General features: G+C 41.7%; 1 protein-coding gene across 2 annotated transcripts in view; it reads right to left on the bottom strand.

Moving 5' to 3' along the window:
- The window catches only part of Primpol (primase and DNA directed polymerase), a 42,545-nt gene extending 18,025 nt beyond the window's left edge, over positions 1 to 24,520 (bottom strand). The window contains exons 1-5 of one of the 2 annotated variants that reach the window (XM_048330498.1): positions 24,340 to 24,520; positions 17,711 to 17,713; positions 6,473 to 6,694; positions 4,040 to 4,137; positions 1,661 to 1,790 (exon numbers count right to left, since the gene is read on the bottom strand). In XM_048330498.1, coding sequence (XP_048186455.1) covers positions 1,661 to 1,790; positions 4,040 to 4,137; positions 6,473 to 6,652 — 408 coding nt within the window. In that variant the 5' untranslated portion in view covers positions 6,653 to 6,694; positions 17,711 to 17,713; positions 24,340 to 24,520. Of the gene's footprint in view, positions 1 to 1,660; positions 1,791 to 4,039; positions 4,138 to 6,472; positions 6,712 to 17,710; positions 17,714 to 24,339 lie in introns of both variants that reach the window. The other variant, XM_048330497.1, reaches the window with a different exon arrangement.
- Between the last annotated feature and the right edge of the window lie 123 nt (positions 24,521 to 24,643).

Genomic DNA, 24,643 nt, shown 5'->3' with positions numbered 1-24,643 from the left:
TATAGACAGAGGGACCCACACTTAATAGAGGCTGGAAATTTTTGATAAATAAGGCTGTGTTCTGAACTTGGAAGCTTCAGAGAATTTAATGACTCTTTATATAATAAAATTAATCAGACTCTTCTAATTTCTCTCCCAAGGAAAACTTTATATAGAACTTATAATTATAAAATACAGATCTATAAAATCTATAATTATAAAATCTAAAATTATAAAATCCATAATTTATAAAATCTATAAAAATACATGATTACTTGTTACCTAACAAAATTATTAGCAGCAGAATTCAGTCCAATTGGTAGCAGTGGCTTTACTAAAACTTATTAGTTAAGTAATTAAACCAGAGCATTAACAATCTAGATACATGTTACTAACCAGCTATTTATTAACTATCTGTTATTTTAAAGATAACAGCTAAAGGGGCTGGGAATGTGGCTTAGTGGTAGAATGCTTGCCCAGCATGCATGAAGCCCTGGGTTTGATTCCTCAGTACCACATAAACAGAAAAAGCCAGAAGGGGCACTGTGGCTCAAGTGATAGAGTGTTAGCCTTGAGCAAAAGAAGTTCAGGGACAGTACTCAGGCCCTGACCTCAAGCCCTGGGTCTGGCAAACAAAAATAGCAGCTAAACTAATTTATGCAAAAAGTACTTATTAAATTATAAACATGTAACAAACAAAGTGATAAAATTAAGTTCAGCATAAGAATTTATAAAAGCGTATTAAATGAAATACATTCAAAAAAGACATATAGTCAAATACAAACTATCAACATGGTAAGCATTTTTAAATGTTTAATTTTGAACCTAGGTTTCTAGTTTTTTCTCAACTTTGGCTGCTGCAGAAGGTTAGTTGTTCAAGGATTATTTGGGTAAGGAAAAAATGTTTAAACTTCAGTGCATCTGTTCACATTTGCTTATTGGTGTATGTTATAAACGGGATGTATACTTTGATGATTTCATTAAAGATCCAGTTTCTAAAATAATGTTGTACTTCTTTGCTAAGAGTACCATCATATTTAAGTACAATAAAAATCTCTGAATCTAAATTCCTAATAAGCCACAGAGAATCTACATAAGGAGGCTGCTCTTCTTACTGCCAATGATGAGTCTATGGGCAAAGAGCTTGGAATAAAGTATGACCATTATCCCTACCAAGCACCATATCTTCTACTTGCCTGAACCTCATTTCAGTCTATGGGAGTTGAGAACCTGCATAAAATATATACAAAATTCCTGGCAGCTGATACTAATTTTGTCAAATACTAATTCCTGATACTAATTTTCTCTAAGTTTCACTGAACTTGATCTCGGTATGCTAATGTTACAGTAAAAAAAAAAAATTACCTGGTGTCCTATGTAATTTTCCCAGGTAGGAAAAGTCCATGAGACTCATATCTCTAACCACCAAAAAACTTGGCAGTAGAGCTGTGGCTCAAGTGGTAGAGCATTTAACCTTGAACAAAAAAGCTCTGGGACAGCACCCAGGCCCTGTGTTCAAGCCCCAAAACTGGCATACACACACACACACACACACACACACACACACACACAGAAAGAGAAAGGAACAAGGAGGACAAACACAACAGACCCTACATGTTATGTAAAGTGAGTTCACTAAATGAATCAATGAAAATGTGAATGAAGAAAGTGTGTCACTTACTTCAATGAGTAATGCAACCATCCTTTTCCCATCAGCTCCTGGATTAGCTGGTTTGTTAAACTCCAAATCAAAATAAAGCTTACACACAGCATTTTCAGGAATAACTTCATAACAGTGCAAAAGAGTTTTCCTAAAGTCAGTAATTCAAGACTGTTAGATTTTCACCTTATAATTTTTAAATCATTGGAGTTGATCTTGAGTCTGAAGTACAGTAGTCACTGTGCCCTAACTACATATAATTATAAAATGATAAAGATCATCCCACAATAAATCTATAGATCAAAGTATTAGCAGTTTCTATTAAAAATTATGTAACGTATTCTAAAATATTATCAACTGAAAAATAAAGTCAATCTTATAGTATTACTTAACATGATTTTGACATTGTGTAAAATTTCTATTTCATAGCAACATTATAAAACAATTTTTGCTTGAGAAAAGACTATTCTGTCTCAAATTGAGGTATTAGGGATATCACAATTTTTTCAGGGGAATTTTTTAATGTTAAATTTTATTAGGATTTGTTTTATTTTCCTTTTAAAGTAAAAATGCTGAATCATCTGACTTAAAACTTCCAGTGCTCACTTGCAATGCTGCCATGAGAGAAATGACTGATGTGGGTTAATAAGAACAGATGCAAAGGGGCTGGGACTATGTCTAGTGGTAGAGTGCTTGCCTTGTATGCATGAAGCCCTGGGTTCAATTCCTCAGTACCACATAAACAGAAAAAGCTGGGCGTGGAGCTGTGGCTCAAGTGGTAGAGTGCTAGCCTTGAACAAAAAGAACCCAGGGACAGTGCTCAGACCCTGAGTCCAAGACCCAGGACTGGCAAAAAAAAAAAAAAAAAAAGAAAGAAAGAAAGAAAGAAAGAACAGATGCTAAGAGGAATGGTGGGTAAATGCAGCCATAATACTCAATGTACATATGTGAAAACAGAAGTAGGTAACTTGAGGAATGGATGACATTGGAATAAATAAGAGGAGGGGATGATGGAAGGGATAACACTGATCAAGATGAATTGTATTCATAAACTGACATGTTGAAGTGAAGCCCCTTTGTGTATGTATCTATTCAAAGATCATTAAAAAATTTTTAAATAAACAAGAATAGATAGTAACTCAAAATATAAATGGTAATTTGGGCTAAGTGAAATTATGATGGTATTACATAAAGTATCTGTAAGTAACTTAAAGAAGGAAAAGTGGGGAGAAATTGGATTCTCATGTGACTTATACCATACAGGAACTCAACACACACACACACACACACACACCACCAGGAGCCCATGGCTCATACCTGTAATCCTAATTACTCAGGAGGCTAAGATCTGAGGATCACAGTTCAAAGACAGCCCAGGCAGGAAAGTCCATGAGACTCTTTATCTCCAATAAACTATCCCCCACAAAACTAGAAGTGGAGCTGTGGCTCAAGTGGTATAGCGCTAGCCTTGAGCAAAAAGCTCAGGCCCTGAGTTCAAGCCAACCACTGGCGCCAAAAAAACAAAACAAAAAACCCACACAGGTAGACATACAATTTCCTAGTAGCACCTTATTTAAGTTTAGAGATGAGATTCCATTTTAGTAAAACACTATCATGTTATCTTAGGAGTTTTAACTCAATTTTAACTAGTGTTCCATGTATATAAACATAAATAAATATAGCACTGTATTGAAAGCTTTTTTTAAGTAATATTATAGTAAAAATATTTTAAGTTAATTCAAGCTATCTATATTAACTAACTGTCTTTTCCTTGCCCAGGTCTGAAGAATAACTGAATAAATTTCTCAGGTAAAAATCTGTTTTTCAGATGGGCACCAGGGTGGCACATGCCTGTAATCCTAGCTCCTCAGGAGGCTGAGATCTGAGGATCGCAGTTTGACGCCAGCCTGGGGAAGGAAAGTCTGTGAGACTCTCACCTCCAATAAACTACTCAAAAAAGCCAGAAGTGGCGCTGTGAATCAAGTCGTAGAGCACTTGCTTTAAGCAAAAGAAGCTCAAGGACATCACGTAGGCCCAGAGTTCAAGCCCCAGGACTAGAAAAAAAAAAGCCCACTTATTTTTCTTTTTAGATAATTAATAAGATAAGCATTCACTAGTAATTAACAATACAACATAATAGTTTTATATAATAATAAAGGAGAAACCACAAAATTTCCTTTAAGTATGTGTGCGTGCATGAGTGTGTGTGTGTCTGTGTGTGTGTGTTTCCCAATGCCTGACAAGAGAATGATGATAAAGAACTCCCGAATTTAGTATTAATAGCATTGGTGTAATCATGTGCTTGACTGTGAATGTCAAGTCATCCTGAATTAATCCCACTAAAATTACTAAAAGAAATATAATTTTGCTTCATGTACTATTCTGTGACAAACTACTTACCGGAATTTATAGTAAAACCAAAGTTGAGCATAAGTTGTTACAAGGTAACTACGCTGTCCATCTCCCACATTGCATTCCAAAGCAAACACATGAACATCCTATATAAAAATGAAAATAATATTTGAAAATTTACAACATGTAAATTGAACTGTAGCTAGAAAAATGTGCATAAAGAATGTTAACATTTGAGTTTTCAGAAACCAAAATATGAAAAACATATTATTAAAAACAAAACAATTGCTACTGTATCTACATTAGTCAAAATCTGATCATTAAAGGCAAGTGCTTATGACACATGATTGTTATCCTAGCTACACAGGAAGCTGAGATCTGAGAACGGGAGAATCACAGTTTAAGGCTAGACTAGGCAGAAAAGACTCAGAGATTCCATGTCCAAAATAAGCAGTAGGAAGCAGGGTCTAACTGGCAGAGGAGCTGCCCAGAAAGCTCAAGGCTCTGAGATCCAACCTTAACACTACAATAAATAATTAACAAAACCAAAACCCAGGGGCTGGGAATATGGCCTAGTGGCAAGAGTGCTTGCCTCATATATAGGAAGTACCACATATGTAGAAAACAGCCAGAAGTGGTACTGTGGCTCAAGTAGCAGAGTGCTAGCCTTGAGCAAAAAAGAAGCCAGGGACAGTTCTCCAGCCCTGAGTTCAAGGCCCAAGACTGACCAAAAAACAAACAAACAAAAAAAAACTCCAAACCCAAATTATTCATATTTGTTCACTTTAAATCTTTCAAAATCACCTAGACATGACTACAAATGATTTGAGCTTAAATTAGGTTTAAATTTCTCTAGTACATGTAAACATGCATATGAGAATAAACTTTTGAAAGGTTATTTTAATATAAACTAAATAGAATTATTCACAGGTACTGTCTTAAGGAGCTTCCTTCAGAGCCAGGGGCTGGTAGGTCATGCCTGCAGTCCTAGCTACTTGGGAGGCTAAGACTAGGAAGATCATAGTTTGAGGCCATCCCAGGCAGAAAAACTCAGGAGTCCACTTCTCAGTCAATAGCTGGGAATATTAGCACATACCGGTCACCTCAGCCTATGTAGGAATCTAGGACTGGGAGGACTGAAGTTCAGAGCCAGCTCAGGTAGAAAAGATTTAAGACTCCATCTTAATGGAGAGAAGCTGGATGTGTTGGTGCAAGTCTGTGATCTCAGCAGTGTTGGGAAGCACAAACCTTGACAGAAAGCAAGCCCCTACGCTAAAAATAACCACTGAGAAACAGTACCAGAGGCATGACAACCTGGGTTCAAACCCTTCCAATAAATCCATGTATGCAGATACACGTGTGTTCTTTTGCTTCTACTTAGCTAAAGGTAGCTACTGAGCTTACTTTGATTTTTCTGAGTGAGAAAAATGTTTGATCCTACTAAAAATCTTTTTTGTTATACATTTTATAGACTTATGACTGGCAAGACCAGCAAGCATATTCCTATATCATTTTAAACTCCAAGGTCAAATAAACTTTTAATTTCTGATACATGAATAGGTTTGTACAGACTGAGTAGGAAAGTATTTTTTATTTCTTAAACTATTCTTATGAGATCTCAGTATCTCTTTACCAAGGAAAGAAGGTTTCTCTATAAAATCTTAAAACACTTATTAAAAATGTACTGGCAGGGGCTGGAGATATAGCCTAGTGGCAAGAGTGCCTGCCTCGGATACACGAGGCCCTAGGTTCAATTCCCCAGCACCACATATACAGAAAACGGCCAGAAGCGGCGCTGTGGCTCAAGTGGCAGAGTGCTAGCCTTGAGCGGGAAGAAGCCAGGGACAGTGCTCAGGCCCTGAGTCCAAGGCCCAGGACTGGCCAAAAAAAAAAAAAAAAAATGTACTGGCAATAGGTATGGTTATCTTTCCTCTCAATATAGTGTCAAACCAGTTTGGGCTAGCTATATCATTACTGATATAATTTTCATTATTAAAATGAAAGGGGGCTAGAGCACTATTGAATTGGTAGAATGTTTGCAGAGCAAGCGTAAGGCCTTGGGTTCAATACTCAGTACTAAAAATAAAATACGGAAAGAGGATGGAAGAAAGAAAATAAGGAAGGGAGGGAGGTAGGGAGGGAGAACACAAATTTAATTGTAATGATTCAAAGATATATTTTTCCCAATGCACGTGATATAAAATTCCCATTAAATTATTTTTGATAGAGACTATGTCTGAAATGAAGACAAATAATAGATTTTAAAAATCTTTAGCTGGGTTGGGGTGGGGGGTTAGGGAGGAGGGAAGGTGGGAGAAAAAATGAGAGAAGAGGTAATAAGTTTGACAAGAAATGTACTCACTACCTTACATATGTAACTGTAACCCCTCTGTACATCACCTTCACAGTAAAATTTTTTTTAAAATGTTGAGCTATAGTTGCTCAACAGAAAAACAAAAACCCTGAAAATGAAGCAATTACCTCTTTACAGCTTTTAACAAAATCAAAAGCTTGACTTTGTCGAGGAAATAGCTTCCAAATGGAGGGCGGTTCTTCGGGCTTGGACAGTCTTGGTCTATAGACCGACAACAATGGTTTCCTCTCATACTGAGATGCTAGTTCTTCAATTTTCTTCAGTTTTGCTTCCCATTTTCTCATCATTGGTTCAGAAGTATGGAGAGCATAAATCCAGTATCACATAAGCTTTCTATACATTGCTACTAAAATAAGCAAACAAAAAGGCCATACATTGCTTTTGTAAATATCAACATGTTTGCCAGATAAATTTCAAACTTCATTTCCTGAAATTTGTATCAAGAAAGAAGAAAGAAATGCTTTCTTTACATGTTGCTCTTTACCTCAAGTTTTGCGACAGAACATGAAGAGGATAGCTATCAGATCCTTAGATCCTAGCACTTTCACCTAATAGTGTTATGGCTATGTAAAGTTAATGAAGCTCCCTGACTCTTTCTTAAATCAACTGCAAAATAATCATCTTGAAAACATTATATAGCACCCTAAGGATAAATGTGATATAAACATGTCTTGTAAACTATAAAGCCTCATTAGATGTAGGTACTTTCTAAATCATTTATGAAATAATGCTTTTATGAAGGCATCTCTCTTCTACCCTACCCTTTGTGCCAGGAGCAGGGCTTGAACTCAGGACTTCACACTCTTGCTTTGCTTTTTTGCTCAAGGTTGGCACTCTACTACTTGAGTCACCCCTCCATTTCCTCTCTTTACTCTCAACACAATTTTCAATAGGGAAGGTAACTCCTCAAAGCATAATTGCATTTAAATGTCATTACAAACTTTTCTTTTTCTAATTTTCCAGCAAGAGATGCCATTTAAGCTTCCTCTCATGTCAGCTTTGGGCTTGGTCATGTGATTTGCTTGGGTCAATGCCACAGTGACAAACGTGAAATAAGCGAAGGTTTAACGGGTGTTTTCTGTCAGATCTACCTATTGTGTCATGAGACTGCTGTGTGACAACCTTAGCCTAGTAGAGGATGAAAGGTCATATACAGAAGAACCAAAGCACCCCATACCACCTGCTACCAGCGGTCAGACATGTAACCTAGGCGGTCCCACAGCCAGCATCTAAATTTGACACATGAGTAAGCCTCAGGGCACCTAGGAAAGACCTACTGAACTGTCCAGCTATCACAGGCAATTATTAAGAAAAAATGAATTCATTAGGTCTTTTAAACCAGTAAATTTGTTGCTAGTTTTTACCATGAAACAGATAACTGATTACTGTTTCTCTCTTCATTAATATAATCTGTTTCATAAGTTACCCTACTGAAAACAGATATGTTACTTTTAAGTGAAACAAGGGTATTTACTAAACCATTTGAGGGTAAACTCCTTTTACCTATGGCAATGCATTTCTGTTGAAATTTATTAGAAAATCTTGTAGCAGTACAAATTCTTTGGCAAATGATATTTTCCCTGAAAGGGAAAAACAGTCATCCTAAAATATTAGGAGAAAGTAAGAATATCATCACTTTTTTAGGGAAAAAAAAAGACATATTATTATGGTTTCAAATTTGACATCAACCATAGCTGACTTAAGATTATTCTCTCAGAATTACACTTAATTCACATGAAAATTATAAAATAAGAAACAAACAATTTTAGATATACAAAGTTTCACAACAGATAAGCCTGGGAAAAGAATATCATTTCATTAGGTTGAGAAAGTAGAGCAATTTTTAAAATGCATTTAATTTGCCAATTCAAAATTCTGAGTATTGAGTTTAATTTGCTTCACAGATAAAAACTCATTATAAGGGAGAAAGATGGCGCCGACAGAGTAGGGAGGCACCCCGACTCACCCCAACTGAATAGCGAGCTGGGAACTCCAACACCCAACACCCCATCAAGAACCCAGCAAAACCAGCAGCCAGAAGCAGTGGAGAAACGCAGAAAAACAAAAAGGAGCAAAAAAGAAGACCCAAAAACCTACACGGAGGCGGAGAATCTCCAGGGCACCCTCCCCCCACCAGCCGACCCTGGCCCAAACAGGGCCAGGCTGGGAAAGGAGAACCCGGCAATCAGCAGACAGGCTGCCGAGAGTGCAGAATCCAGATAGCGGGAGACCCCACAGTCACTAGGGAGGGTGCAGACCAAGACACACACCAGCAGTGACGAGAAGTTCGGGTCCACACCGGGTTCGGACAGGGGAACCCAGCGCGGCAGAAGGAGGGAACCGGAGCGGGGAAGCTACCACGACACTTCGCCACCCCCTGAAGGACCAACGGCTGCACGGGACACACACACAATCGAGGATCAGTGAGTCCCCCATTATCCCCTCCCCCAACGGGAGACCAGCTATCAGAGACCCAAGCCCTACAAAGAAGCTAGATCTCCCTCTCTCCCCCTCCCCACCCCGTGGGAACAAAGAACCCCCAAATCAGGCAGGAAGCTCCCTTTGGGCGCTGGGAAGTCAGTTTAGCAGGGGAAGGGCGGAGCAGCCCCAAGGCCACACAGGTTCCTGGACTGGCAGAACTGGCCCTGCCCCCTTCCCAACAGGGGCCGGGGGACGGCGGGCAGTGTAAGCCCCACCCGCGGCAGCTGGACTTCACGGACTCTTACAAATAAAATCACAGGCGCTGGTGGGCAATACCAGCACAGCAGGGACACCTGGGCCTGATCATGTCCCCCCTCGCAGCGGAGGTGAGGTCTGAGGGTGCTAACCCACACCCGGACAGTCGATCCCACTGGGCCCCACACATACCACCCCCCCCAACAAACTCGCGGGAGGGCGCAAACACAACCCAACAACCCGGGCCTCACTCTGGGAGGCGTAACCCTCTAAAGTGGACGGACGGGGCCAGAGCGCCACGCCTGTTGTAGCAGGTGCACAGCGCACAGGGGCCCCCCGGCGACAGCACCCGCTCTGGTAGGCGTACCCTGCACTGGTGGGCGGGGCCACAGCGGCAGCACCTGCTGCCGTAGACACGCCTACACAGGAGGGAGGGCAGAGCTACAAACCAAACCTGAGAAGCCATCTCCAGAAGCACAAATCACAAAGAAACATAACACAGTTCATCAAAGGGCAAGCCAACTCACCAGCTCCAAAAAGCAGCACGACTGAAGAGGAGATGGAGACTAAAAAAGCAAATGAGGCCATGTTAACAGGAATGATGGAAAACATCAGGAATGAAATCAGAAAACAATTCCGGGAGTTTAGAGCGGAAATCTTGAAGGACACCCAGGAAGCCAAGAAAGAAATGGAAGCAAAAATGGATACAATGCAAGCCTCCTTTAAAGAAATGGAAGCATTGGGCTGGGGATATGGCCTAGTGGCAAGAGAGCTTGCCTCGTATACATGAGGCCCTGGGTTCGATTCCCCAGCACCACATATACAGAAAATGGCCAGAAGTGGCGCTGTGGCTCAAGTGGCAGAGTGCTAGCCTTGAGCAAAAAGAAGCCAGGGACAGTGCTCAGGCCCTGAGTCCAAGGCCCAGGACTGGCCAAAAAAAAAAAAAAAAAAAAAAACCACACAAAGAAATGGAAGCAAAAATGGATACAATGCAAGCCTCCTTTAAAGAAAATATTCACATCCTGAGAATTGAAATGCATGAAAAAATAGATTTAAAATACAACTCTTTAAAGGAAGAAATTTCCACGATCAGAGCTGATATGACAACCATATATAGCTCTCTGACATCCATAAACTCCGCAATTGAAACCATAACACAAAGAGTTGGCCATATGGAATCCAGAATCTCTCGCCTGGACGATGAAGCAGCCAACAGCAACCAGAAAATGACCACACTCCAAGAAACAGTGAAGTTTCAGGGCAGACTAATCCAGGAACTAATGGACAAAGACAAGAGATATAATCTACGCATAATTGGAATAGAAGAAGGAGCTGAATACCAGAGCAGAGGGCTTAAACATGTTCTCAATAAAGTTATTGCAGAAAACTTCCCCAATCTCACAGGGGACCCCATCCAGGTAACCGAAGCCTATAGGACACCTGGCAGGCCAGACCCCAGGAAAGCCACCCCAGGGCACATAATATTCAAGACTACAGACTTCAAGATTAAAGAGCTAATTCTGAATTCAGCCAAAGCGAAGAAAGAAACTTTCTACAATGGGAAGAGGATTCGAATAACAGCTGACTTATCCACACAAACTTACCAAGCACGAAGTGAGTAGAAGAACACTATCCAAGTACTTCAGGCTAACAATTTGCAACCTCGGATCAAATATCCAGCGAAATTGGAGTTCACATTCGAAGGGAAAACCAGATCTTTCCACACCAAAGAAGAGCTAAAGGAGTATGTGAATAAAAAACCAGCCCTACAGTGAATTCTAAGAGGGGAGCCCCACTCAACAGAGATCGTAAAAGACACACAGAGAGAATCAGAAAGAAACTTCAATAGCCAAAGTCCAACAGAAAGAACAGCTCACTAAAGACAAGAAAAAAAAAAGAAGAGGAAAAAACAGCCCAACAAGAAAATGGAAGGAGAAAAAACAACCTTATCCTTGATCTCTTTAAATATAAATGGTTTAAACTCCCCAATAAAGAGGAGCAGACTGGAAGAATGGATTCGCAAACAAAAAGTTGACATCTGCTGTCTACAAGAGACCCACCTTACAGCAAGGGACAAAAACAGGCTTCGAATGAAAGGATGGAGCAAGATCTACCAAGCAAATGCACCCACCAAAACGGCAGGTGTAGCCATCCTGATCTCAGACAAGCTGGACTTCTCATTAAAGTCAACTCAAAAAGACAAAGAAGGACACTACATATTAATAAAGGAAAAATCCAGAATCAAGACATCACGGTGATGAATGTATACTCACCCAACAAAAGAGGCCCTACATATGTCAAGCAAATTCTCACAGAATTACAGAACAAGATAGACGCAAACACAATCATAGTGGGTGACTTTAATACCCCTGTCTCTCCAAAAGACAGATCCAACACCCAGAGGATTAGCAAGGGAGCTGAGGACCTAAGTAACACCATTTCCCAAATGGATCTGACAGACCTATACAGAACCTTCCACCCTACAGAGACCCAATACACCTTCTTTTCAGCAGCCCATGGATCATATTCCAAAATAGACCACGTCATAGCCCACACAAAGAACCTCAGCAAATACAAAAGTATTGACGTCATCCCATGTATTATATCTGATCACAGTGGATTAAAGGTAACCCGCAACACCAAAGAATACTACAGAGGCTATACATACTCTTGGAGGCTAAACCCGAGACTGCTATCCAACACTTGGGCCACAGACCAAATTAAAGATGAAATCAACGAATTCATAAGCCACAATGACAATGAAAACACATCACAAAGAAATCTATGGGACACAGCTAAGGCAGTACTGAGGGGCAAGATCATTTCCCTCAGCATTCACATTAAAAGAATGGAAGCAGAGCAGGTGAATAACCTCAGGATGAAACTAAAACAACTGGAGAAACAAGAAATGACAGAATCTAAAACGACTAGGAGGGGAGAGATCACAAAGATTAACGAAGAGATAAATCAGATTGAAAATAGAAAGACCATTCAACAAATAAATAAGACTAAAAACTGGTTCTTTGAGAAAATAAACAAAATTGACAGACCCCTTGCAAGACTTACAAAAGAAAGAAGAGACTCATATACGTAAAATCAAGGACTACACCAGAAAAATTACAACAAGTACACACGATATTCAAACAATCATAAGGAGCTATTTCCAAAACCTCTACTCAGCAAAAAACAATAATTTAACAGAAATGGATCAATTCTTAGAGAAGTACAAACTGCCCAAACTGAACCAAGAAGAAATAAATCAACTAAATAAACCAATAACTTACGGTGAGATACAGGAGGTAATCAAGAACCTCCCTACTAAGAAAAGCCCAGGCCCAGATGGATTCACCAACGAATTCTACAAAACCTTTAGTGAGGAGCTAATACCAATACTCCTCAAACTCTTCCGCGAAATAGAAAGAGAGGGAGAAATCCCAAACTCATTCTACGAAGCTAATATCATACTCATTCCCAAACCAGGCAAAGATCCAACAAAAAAAGAGAACTACAGACCAATATCACTAATGAACACAGATGCAAAGCTCCTCAATAAAATATTAGCTAACAGGATCCAGAAACTGATCAAGAAAAACATACATCATGACCAAGTAGGCTTCATCCCACAGTCAGAAGGATGGTTCAACATCCGTAAATAAATCAACGTAATTCACCACATAAACAGATCTAAAATTAAGAATCACATTGTTATCTCAGTCGATGCCCAAAAAGCCTTTGACAAAATACAACATCCATACCTATTAAAAGCTTTGGAGAGAACAGGAATAGATGGAACATTCCTCAAAACAATAAAAGCCATATACAACAGACCAACTGCTAATATCATATTAAATGGAGAGAAACTTAAATCATTCCCCCTAAACTCAGGAACAAGACAAGGATGCCCACTCTCCCCACTTCTGTTCAACATAGTGCTGGAATCCCTAGCCATAGCAATAAGGCAAGAGGAGGACATCAAAGGGATCCACATCGGCAAGGAAGACATCAAGTTAGACCTATTCGGAGACGACATGATCTTATATCTGAAGGACCCAAAAAACTCAGTACCCAAACTCCTACACCTAATAAACCAATTTGGCAAAGTAGCAGGATACAAAATCTATCCACAAAAGTCAGCAGCTTTTTTGTACACCAGCAATAGACAAACAGAAAAGGATATTATGGAAACAATTCCATTTACAGTAGCCAAAAAAAGAATAAAGTACCTAGGGATCAACTTAACCAAGGACGTGACGGACCTATTTAATGAAAACTACAAAAATCTAATAAGGGAAATCAAAGAAGACACAAGGAGATAGAAAGACCTCCCATGCTCATGGGTAGGCAGAATCAATATAGTGAAAATGGCCATATTGCCCAAATTGTTATACAAATTCAATGCAATACCTATCAAAATCCCAGCCACATTCTTCACTGAAATAGAGAAACCAATCCATAAATTCATATGGAACAGCAAAAAACCTAGAATAGCCAAAGCAATTCTAGGCAAAAAAAGCAGTGCAGGAGGTATCACAATACCAGACTTCAAGCTCTACTACAAGGCCATCATAACAAAAACAGCCTGGTATTGGTATAAAAACAGATCGGAAGACCAATGGATTAGAATTGAAGACCCAGAAATAAAACCGCACTCTTACAGCAACTGATGTTCGACAAAGGAGCTAAAGACATACAATGGAATAAACACAGCCTCTTCAACTACTGGTGCTGGGAGAACTGGGCAGCCATATGCAGAAAACTCAAAGTAGACCCAAGCCTATCACCATGCACCAAGATCAACTCAAAATGGATCAAGGACCTCAACATCAGACCTGAATCCTTGAAACTACTGAAGGACAGAGTAGGAAAGACGCTAGAACTTATATGCACAGGAAGGAACTTCCTGAATAGAGTCCCAGGGGCACAACAAATAGGGGAAAGACTCGACAAATGGGACTAGTATAAATTAAAAAGTTTCTGCACAGCTAAGGACACAGCCACCAAAATAGAAAGACAGCCAACCATATGGGAAAGGACATTTACCAGCACAGCAACAGACAAATCAGTCATCTACAGAGAACTCAAAAAACTAAGCCCCTCCAAGCCCAATAAACCTATTAGGAAATGGGCAAAGGAGCTAAAGAGAGACTTCACAAGAGAAGATATAAAAATGGCAAAGAAACACATGAGGAAATGCTCAACCTTCCTGCTAGTAAAGGAAATGCAAATAAAAACAACCCTGAGATACCACCTCACCCCAGTTAGAATGGCCTATACTCTGAACTCAGGAAACAACAAATGCTGGAGGGGCTGTGGGGAAAGAGGAACCCTTCTCCATTGTTGGTGGGAGTGCAAATTAGTACAACCACTTTGGAGAACAGTATGGAGGTTTCTCAAAAAGCTCAATATAGACCTACCCTATGACCCAGCCATACCACTCCTAGGCATCTATCCTAAACAGCAAAACTCAAGATATCAAAAAGACATTTGTACTTCCATTTTTATCGCGGCACAATTCACAATGGCCAAAATATGGAAACAACCCAGATGCCCCTCCGCAGACGAATGGATCCAAAAAATATGGTACTTATACACAATGGAATACTACATAGCGATTAGGAATGGTGAAATATTGTTATTCGCAGGGAAATGGTCAGAACTCGAACAAATAATGTTGAGCGAGACAAGCCTAGAACACAGAAAACCAAGGGGAATGATCTTCCTGATATATGACTGTTAACAAAGGGAGACGGAGAGACAGTAGAGACCAAGTCTGTGAAACCAAAAACTGCTTGTCAAATAGTATTCCCCACAGGATTGAGGCAGCGACCCAACAGTATGTCACTAAAATCAAACAATTACTCAACATATAAAGGTCAAAAATTGACCTCTCAGGAGAATACAATAGCTCAAAAGCTAGGTATGTATGTTCATATAAGACTACTGTCGACATATGGTCTAATATCGACATTACATTTAAAGCCCTAGGTGAACTTTCTTGGGTGTGGCCACGTGGCTACTGTATATGTTCTTGATACATTGTATATTGTATATATGTCTACCGGACCTAGAGAAGAGATAGAAAAACAGGACGTAAGATATCACAAGAAATGTACACACTGCCCTACTATGTAACTGTACCCTTTTTGTACAACACCTTGTCAAAAAAATTGTGTTCAATTAATAAACAAATAAAAAAACTCATTATATATAAACCTAATTGAGAAACTGACTTCATTCTATTAAATGTATTGACTTCCGATACATGCCCAGATCAGTGAATAAAACAGACAATGCAATCATATGTACATCCTAATATTTAACCAATAACTGTATAGGAATAGCCACATGGACAATGAAACATAGTGACACCAAATTCTTCCCAGGATTTTTACCAATCTTGGTATGACCATGGGAGTGTGTAGTAAATGAAAGTCACGCGACACATGAAAAACCATCTGAACATTCACTAGCATGAGGAAACCATGAGAAACTGGGCGAGGGGGGAGAGCACATATCTGTCATGCTGTCCTGTCACTGGTTGCACAGCTTGAAAATCTTAACAGCGGGGAGAGGGTCAGAAAACTAGGACTTTATCTAAATAGGAAGGTTACATGACAAAAAAGAAAGAAAGAAAGAAAGAGAGAGAGAGAGAGAGAAAGAAAGAGAGAGGAAGGAAGGAAGGAAGGAAGGAAGGAAGGAAGGAAGGAAGGAAGGAAGGAAGGAAGGAAGGAAGGAAGGAAGGAAGGAAAGGAGACAAGGACAGCAGGTGGCATTCTAGCTTGGGACTATCATATTCCTTATCCTTACCATCTGGGAGAATGTCACCATATTAGAAATTCTTTTAATTCTTGGTGGGAAAGAGTTCTGTTGTTCTTTTATATAATTAAACATCAAAGCTCCTTTTCTCTCAGAGACTCTTTCTGGTAATAGCTTCCTAGTTCTAAAGGAAAACATTTGTTGTATTTTTTAAGAGTAGGCTTAAAAAGCTCTGTTGCTTATATTTTAACACAAAATGATATTTAGCCACTATTTTGCAACTAAAGGTGGTTGAGTTACAAAAAAGGCCAGGGTTGTTTCTTTCGCAGTAGGTAGTAAAAGAGGAAAACAAGGATAGAAGTGAAAAGATGACTCAGATCTGTGTAGCCTAGCTCATATGAGTTTATGCCCAGATTTAGTCAGCTAGGACTCTTGATGCCTGGCTCCGAGGAGCAGTTGGATTCATTTTCCCAATGCCAACTTCTCCCTCTACCTGGAGATTAGATCCACCAGTATTATATATTTCCTAACAATATTCTAGCTATAATATTGACTAATGTTCTTGTATTTGACAACATTTTCTTAGCATTAGCCCGTTCATGGCTTCTTGTAATGCATTTATGGTATTTCTTCCACTTGCTTAAGTATTCATCTTCAATAATGAGATTAAAATTCACTTAAACAGGGGCTGGGGATATGGCCTAGTGGCAAGAGTGCTTGCCTCGTATACATGAGGCCCTGGGTTCGATTCCCCAGCACCACATATAAAGAAAATGGCCAGAAGTGGCGCTGTGGCTCAAGTGGCAGAGTGCTAGCCTTGAGCAAAAAGAAGCCAGGGACAGTGCTCAGGCCCTGAGTCCAAGCCCAGGACTGGCAAAAAAAAAAAAAAAAATTCACTTAAACAAAAATTATTATACAAGCACTTCCTGGGTGAACAACTTAAAAAATTGAACATAACTGACTGACTTTCTCCCCTCTCTACTTCAGTCCTTTGGCCAATCTTTGTTTTATATTATTTATTTTTGTTTTGTTTATCATTTTGCCTGTCTATGCATGAACAGATGTAACTCATATTTAAATTTCTCCAAAACTACATGTGTAAAAATATAACAGTGCACTATCTCTTATAACTTATAAACCAGGGGCTGGGAATATGGCCTAGTGGCAAGAGTGCTTGCCTCCTATACATGAAGCCCTCGGTTCAATTCCCCAGCACCACATATACAGAAAACGGCCAGAAGTGGCACTGTGGCTCAAGAGGCAGAGTGCTAGCCTTGAGCAAAGAGAAGCCAGGGACAATGCTCAGGCCCTGAGTTCAAGCCCCAGGACTGGCAAAAAAACAAAAAATAAAAACATAACTTATAAACCAACTATAATAATAAAAAAAAAATTTCCCCACAACACAGGTGAGAGAAAGCAATTTGTATTGTTCTTTTCCTATTCCTCTTTCCTGAGGTGCCAGACTTTGAAGTCAGGCCCCACCACGTGAACCCCATTTTAGAATCGAACCCTGAGCCAATCAGATTTGTACCTGTGTTCTAATCTTGCTTGCACAGCTGATTGTTGTAACCTTGTTCTTTGCCTTTATAAGCCCTGTGTAATCACAGCTCGGGGTTTCCTCCTAACCTCTGCTGTGTCGGTGGGTAGGACAAGGCCCGAGTTGGCAGCTTGTTAAATAAAACCTTGCCTTGCTTTTACATTTTGGAGTGTCTGAATCTCGGTGGTCTTCTTGGGGGTGGTCTTGCGACTTGGCACAACATTTGGGGGCTCGTCCGGGATAGCCCCAGAGACCCCAAGACCCCAGACTCCGAAGGTAAGAAAACAGCCCTGTTCATTTGTCTTGTCCTGTAATGTGCCTGTTTGTTTGTCTTGCTTTGGCTTATTTCTTGAAGGGGTTGTCGAAGCAGATGCACTTACTTGACAATCCTGGGGAGACTGGGGGATGTCCCAGACTCCTCACCCTTAAAGGGGGATCTCTGGAGCCCCGCTTTCAACTTGAATTCACTCTTTCTGCATCCTTGCAGGAGGATGTGTGAGCCAACTTGGGAAATCTCCAGTTTTTCTTGTTCTTGATCTTGCCTATGTTTTTTTCCTTCTGTATTAATTGTTTTGGTTTCTTTTCTTTTGTAGCCTTTTGGACTAAACATCTGATCAGAGCTATGGGTAACGTTCTATCTTGGGGACCTCCATCTAGCCCCCTAGATTTGACTCTAGCTCACTGGAAGGAGATCAAGGAGATAGCTCAGAACCGAGGTGTGGCCCTTAAGGAGGAAAAGTGGATTACCCTGTGCAAGTCAGAATGGCCCACCCTTGAGAGAGCTAATTGGCCACCTGAGGGAAGCTTTGACATCATTAAGATCAGTACCTTACAAAGCCTAATCGAAGCCCCTCGTTCAGGCTATATAGACCAGGTTCCTTATATAGACACCTGGAGGGAACTAGTTGACAGGGACACTCCAGCTTGGGTTCGGCCTTTCTTACCAACTCCCTCCTCCACTCCTTCCCCTACCCCAATATTCACTCAAAAAACACGGGGTGACAAGAGAGAACCTAAGAGGGGAGAGAAGAAATTATATCCACCTGTCCTCCAGGGAGGAAGCACAGAGGAGGAAATGCTTCCCCCTCCATACGCCCCACCCCAGTTAACTCTCCAAGAGGAGGACTCTGAGGAAGATGTTTCAGCTGTGCCCTCCGCCCCGGAGGGCCCCGCTCAATCAACTCGCCGGCGCCAAAGAATTGCCCTTCCCCTACGCCCTATAAGTCCTGTGGATGCGGACGGTCGACGACAATTCCAATACTGGCCATTTGCTACTAGTGATCTTTACAATTGGCGTGCCCAAAATGCCCCCTTTTCTGAGAAACCTCGGGACTTAATTCGCTTGTTTGAAACTATACTTTTCACTCACCAGCCCACTTGGGATGATTGTAGCCAGCTTTTACAGGTAATTTTCACCAATGAGGAGAGAGGTCGTATCCAAGAAGCGGCCCGGAGACTTATCCCTGGCCCCAACGGAGCACCCATCACGGATCCTGCCTTGATTGATACCTATTTTCCCCAGACCCGACCAGCATGGGACTACAATATTGTCTATCACCAGGCTCTGCTGGCAGGTCTCAAGGCGGCGGCTCGCCGACCTACCAATATGGCCAAAGTTTATGATATCAGACAGGGAGAAAGTGAAAGTCCGGCAGCATACCTTGAGCGTCTTATGGAAGCCTTTAGTCAATACACCCCATATCATCTTGAGACCCAGGAATCTGCTCAGATGATTATGTTTGCCTACGTAAATCAAGCCGCACCGGACATAAAGCGGAAATTGCAGGCTCTAGACAGGCTTGGGGGAAAATCTATTAGGGATCTAGTAGCAGTGGCTGAAAAGGTTTATAATAAGAGAGAAACAGGAAAACGAAGACAGGAAAGGAGTCTGGCTAGGATTTTGGAACAACAGAAGGAACTCAGGGAAATTCTGACCTCTATGCAGGCAGGAAACTTTAGACAGTCCTCCTCTCCAAGTAAGGAGCAAAAGCCCAAACCCCAACCAAGGATGGGGAAGAATCAATGTGCGTATTGCAAGAAGGAGGGGCATTGGATCAAAAACTGCCCAGAGCTAGCCCAGAAAAAGGAGGAAAAACAAAGTAGGATCAAGAGTGTTGTCAACCTTAGAGATGGCTGAGGACAGTGACTGAGGGAGTCGGGGTTCAGATCCCCTCCCTGAGCCCAGGATAACATTAAAAGTGGAGGGGAATCCAGTCATGTTCATGGTAGATACGGAAGCAGAAAATTCAGTATTACTAGCCCCAAGAGGGCCGATGTCCACTAAAACAACATGGGTCCAAGGTGCAACGGGCACTAAACCCTATAAATGGACTCGAAGAACAGTGGACTTGGGAGCGGGCCAGGTAACCCACTCGTTTTTAGTCATCCCTGACTGCCCCTATCCATTGCTTGGACGTGATCTCTTAACGAAAATGAAAGCTCAGATACAGTTCACAGGCAGTGGGACTTCTGTGACGAACTCAAGAGAAAAGCCTGTTAGTATACTAATAACTAGCAAGTTAGAAGAAGAGTATAGGCTATACCAGCATCTCAAGCCCGAGTCTCCGGAAAATGAGTGGCTACGGGCGTTTCCCCAAGCATGGGCAGAAACTGGGGGAATGGGACTGGCAAAACATCGTCCTCCAATCTTTGTGGAACTTAAAGCCGGAGCTGACCCAGTAAGAGTTTGCCAGTACCCTATGTCACTAGAAGCAAAGAAGGGGATCACTCCTCACATCAGAAAATTGTTAGATTTAGGAGTTCTGAAGCCCACCCACTCAGCCTGGAATACTCCATTGTTTCCTATAAAAAAAAGTCTAATTCCAATGATTATAGACCAGTGCAAGACTTGAGAGAAGTTAACAAGAGAGTAATGGACATTCATCCAACAGTCCCAAACCCATATATCCTGCTGAGCTCCCTGTCACCAAGCCATGTGTGGTATACTGTGTTGGATCTAAAGGATGCTTTCTTTAGCCTGCTCTTAGCCTCACAGAGCCAAAGCTACTTTGCATTTACTTGGAACGATCCTGAAATTGGGATAAGCGGTCAATTGACCTGGACCAGGCTGCCTCAAGGATTCAAGAATTCGCCTACAATCTTTGATGAGGCGTTACATGAAGACCTAAGTGAGTACTGCTCCCAAAATACTGAAATAAGTCTATTGCAATATGTAGATGATTTGTTAATAGCTGCTCCAGACAAGGATAGTTGTCTAAAGGGAACAGCTAGGCTCTTAAAGACTCTTGGCAATTTGGGCTATAGGGCCTCCACTAAAAAGGCACAAATTTGTAAACCTGAAGTCACCTATCTGGGCTTCATATTAAAAGAGGGCAAGTGTTGGCTGTCAGATGCACGTAAAGAGACTGTGCTAAAAATTCCTGTGCCTAAGTCAGCGAGACAAGTCAGAGAGTTCCTGGGAACAGCGGGTTTTTGCCAGCTGTGGATACCTGGGTTCGCTGAGATGGCCAAGCCTTTATATTCCCAAGAAGACTTGGAGTGGATAAAAAAAATTCCCATGACCCACAAAACCCCAACCAAAAAACCAAAAACAGAGAAGGAAACGATGACTGGTGGAAAACTGGTGAAGGGAAACTTATCTTGCCACAAAGGCTGGGTAAGGGGATCCTTAAGAGAATCCACCGAGCTTCTCACATGGGAACCCAAAGAATGCAGGACTTGCTCCGACATTCCAAAGTAAAAATTAGACAAGGAGATCAACTTATTGAAGATATTGTAAAAATTGCAAGGCCTGTCAGCTTACCAATGCCCCCAATCAACAAGTTACTAAAGGAGCTCGCCTCCGTGGGGATAGGCCAGGCATGTATTGGGAAGTAGATTTCACAGAAATCAAACCTGGAAAATTTGGATACAAATATTTGCTAGTTTTTGTAGACACCTTTCCAGGATGGGTGGAAGCCTATCCAACAAAGCATGAGACTGAGAATATAGTGGCTAAGAAGATCCTGGAAGAAATTCTACCCAGGTATGGCTTCCCATCCACCATTGGGTTGGACAACGGACCGGCTTTCATCTCAAAAGTAAGTCAGGGAATAGCCGCTGCACTGGGGATGGATTGGAAATTGCATTGTGCTTATAGACCCCAGAGTTCAGGACAGGTAGAGAGAATGAATCGGACTCTAAAAGAAACCTTAACTAAATTGGCCTTAGAGACTGGCGCAGACTGGGTGTCACTCCTTCCTTTTGCTCTACTTAGGGTAAGAAATTCTCCCTATCAACTTGGCTTTACTCCTTTTGAAATAATGTACGGGTACCCTCCGCCCATTATCCCTAGCCTTCAGACTGAATTGCTTGCTGATTTGGATGATATGAATTTTTGTGTAAACTTGATTATTTGCAGCTCGTGCACAAGAAAATGTGGCCCCAACTTAAGGCATTATATGATTCTGCTTCTGTCCCTACTCCCCATTTATTCAGACCAGGGGATTGGGTGTTCGTCCGGAGGCACAACCCCAAATCCTTAGAACCACGATGGAGGGGACCCTATGTGGTGCTACTGACTACTCCCACCGCCCTTAAGGTAGATGGCATCACCACTTGGGTCCATTGCTCCCACGCCAGGCCAGCTGAACCTTTTTTTTTTTTTTTTTTTTTTTGGCCAGTCCTGGGCCTTGGACTCAGGGCCTGAGCACTGTCCCTGGCTTCTTCCTGCTCAAGGCTAGCACTCTGCCACTTGAGCCACAGTGCCGCTTCTGGCCGTTTTCTGTATATGTGGTGCTGGGGAATCGAACCTAGGGCCTCGTGTATCCGAGGCAGGCAGTCTTGCCACTAGGCTATATCCCCAGCCCAGCTGAACCTTTTGCCCTGGACGACGACTACTGTAGTGGATGGGAGGTCTCCAAGCACCCAACTCAGCCGCTTCGCCTTCGCCTCAAGAAAAGAAAGTTAGACTGAATATTGTTATAATTTTCTTTTTGCCTTCTTTCCTTACTACCCTGGCTAGTGTTAATGTTATTTTGGCAGCTCACTCCAAAGTGAGGTGAATCCTGCAGTCCCTTGGTAAAGTAAACTTAGGTTATAGGTTCCTGGCTAGGTAAGGTCAACGCCCCTGAGTCAGCCTTAAGAAATTACAGAAGATAGATGATCTTCACCCATCAGCCCCCCTTTAAAACCGAGGGACCAGAGTTATTTTCGGATACTACTTTTGGCCCTACTGGCCCATGCCTTACCTCTATATCATCCCCTAGACATGCAAGCCATTGAAATGGACAGAATGGAACCATGATTGGCTCCCAAGGTACCAAAAAGAAAAAGGGGGAAATGAGGTGCCAGACTTTGAAGTCAGGCCCCACCACGTGAACCCCATTTTAGAATCGAACCCTGAGCCAATCAGATTTGTACCTGTGTTCTAATCTTGCTTGCACAGCTGATTGTTGTAACCTTGTTCTTTGCCTTTATAAGCCCTGTGTAATCACAGCTCGGGGTTTCCTCCTAACCTCCGCTGTGTCGGTGGGTAGGACAAGGCCCGAGTTGGCAGCTTGTTAAATAAAACCTTGCCTTGCTTTTACATTTTGGAGTGTCTGAATCTCGGTGGTCTTCTTGGGGGTGGTCTTGCGACTTGGCACAACATTTCCTATCTTCCACCTGGTCTCTTCCATCCAAAAAGCATAATTTTGCTAGACTTCAGGCAGGTTTGAACCATTTTTTAAAAATAATTTTTCCTAGAGATGTTCAGTAATGATTCATTAATACCACTCAATTCATAGTACAGCTTATCTCATGAACTCTCAATTTCTTTTCAGGATCTGGTAGGGAAATCACTTCCTACCTATCTTCTTCAACTTTCTCACCAAATGAAAATAATAACTACTCGCAGCTCCTGGACCACTTCAGCAGACCTCTTTTGCTTCTGGTTCCCTAAAATGGATTGTCTCCTTCAAGGCACAGATCAACTTCTGCAACCTCAGGGACACCTCTGTAGAGATCACAGGACAAGGTCAAAAGACATTGCCTTTGGCTGTTTTGTTCTAACTAAGGCTTCTTTAGCCTGAGTAAGTTACTCTAACTCATAGAAAAACTGTTGCTGCTTTATTTAAAGTATCATTTAGCTAAGAAAGTTTTGCACAGACACAAATGCAAATGGCTAGGAGGACTTGTTTAATCATACTAGATTATTCCTAAACCTCTCTGAGCCACCATGAAGGCTGATAGATCCTGTTCCTGCTCCTCTTCCTCAGTTTTATGGCATTAAAAAAAAAAAAAAAAAAAGACTGCCAAATATTCGTCTTCAGTTTGGGAAGGATAAAGAAATGGTCTGAACTTTATTTCTGGGATCCATGGCTCTCCGCTAGAAATAAACCACTTAAACCCTTCAAGAGCTGGAATTCCCATTTTAAAAGGGTTGTATACTGGTATTAGAACTAGGAAAGTGAAAAGGAATACCAAAATCGAGAGACACAGGGTAAAAAAGACAAACGACTACAAAAGCAATACTTGCAAAACTGTTTGGTGTAAATGAACTGAACAACTCATAGGGGGAAAGGGAAGGGGGAGGGGGGATAAGGGAGGAGGTAACAGTACAAGAAATGTATCCAATGCCGAAAGTATGAAACTGTAACCTCTCTGTACATCAGCTTGACAATAAAAAAAAAAATTTTTAAGAAAGAACAAAATAAGACAATATTATGAAAACGTAAAAGCAAGGTCACCACTCAACTGACCTATGTATTACTATGTATCTCCATATATGCAGAATATAGCCCCTGACTTATATCCGAGTAGGCAAACTATGTTGGGAGACAATACAGTTCTGTCATGGAGGGGTGATTTATGGAAAGAATGCTAGGAAGTCTTGAGATGTGATACAGAATTTAATGATCATGTGCGTGGTATATTCTCCCACGACAATACTTCACAATTTGCATCGAGGTCTGAAAAGGGCGCAGGACCCAGAATAGCCCAGGAACCAGTACAGAAATTAAGGCTTTAGAACACAACGCCAACCTAAGGAAGGCCTCACTCAGGTCGAGAGGAGAAGGCGATTACCTGCGGGTCTGGGCGGGTCTCCTTCCTTTCCCCGAGCTCAAATAGGCAGCGGGCTCTGCCTTTCTGTTTCAGAGCCTCTGGCAGGGCGTCTTCCTAATGTAATCCCCAGAACTCAGGGTCACGGGCGAAGGCTGGAGGGTCCCTGAGCAAATGGCGGGATCCAGAGTTCAAACCCGGAGCAGGGGCGGGGCCGGCGCGGGGCGGGGCTACCGCCACCGGAAGACGAGCTCACGCACAGCCTGGAGGGGAGGCGGAACCGGAAGGGGGGGGCGGCGGTGAGGAGACGTGGCCTTGGGAAGCGAGC

This window comes from Perognathus longimembris, chromosome 21 (assembly GCF_023159225.1).
Source record: "Perognathus longimembris pacificus isolate PPM17 chromosome 21, ASM2315922v1, whole genome shotgun sequence".
In the NCBI taxonomy this organism is placed as follows: domain Eukaryota; kingdom Metazoa; phylum Chordata; class Mammalia; order Rodentia; family Heteromyidae; genus Perognathus; species Perognathus longimembris.
Note: the sequence above shows the minus strand (reverse complement) of the source record. Positions and strands in the feature narration are given on the sequence as shown.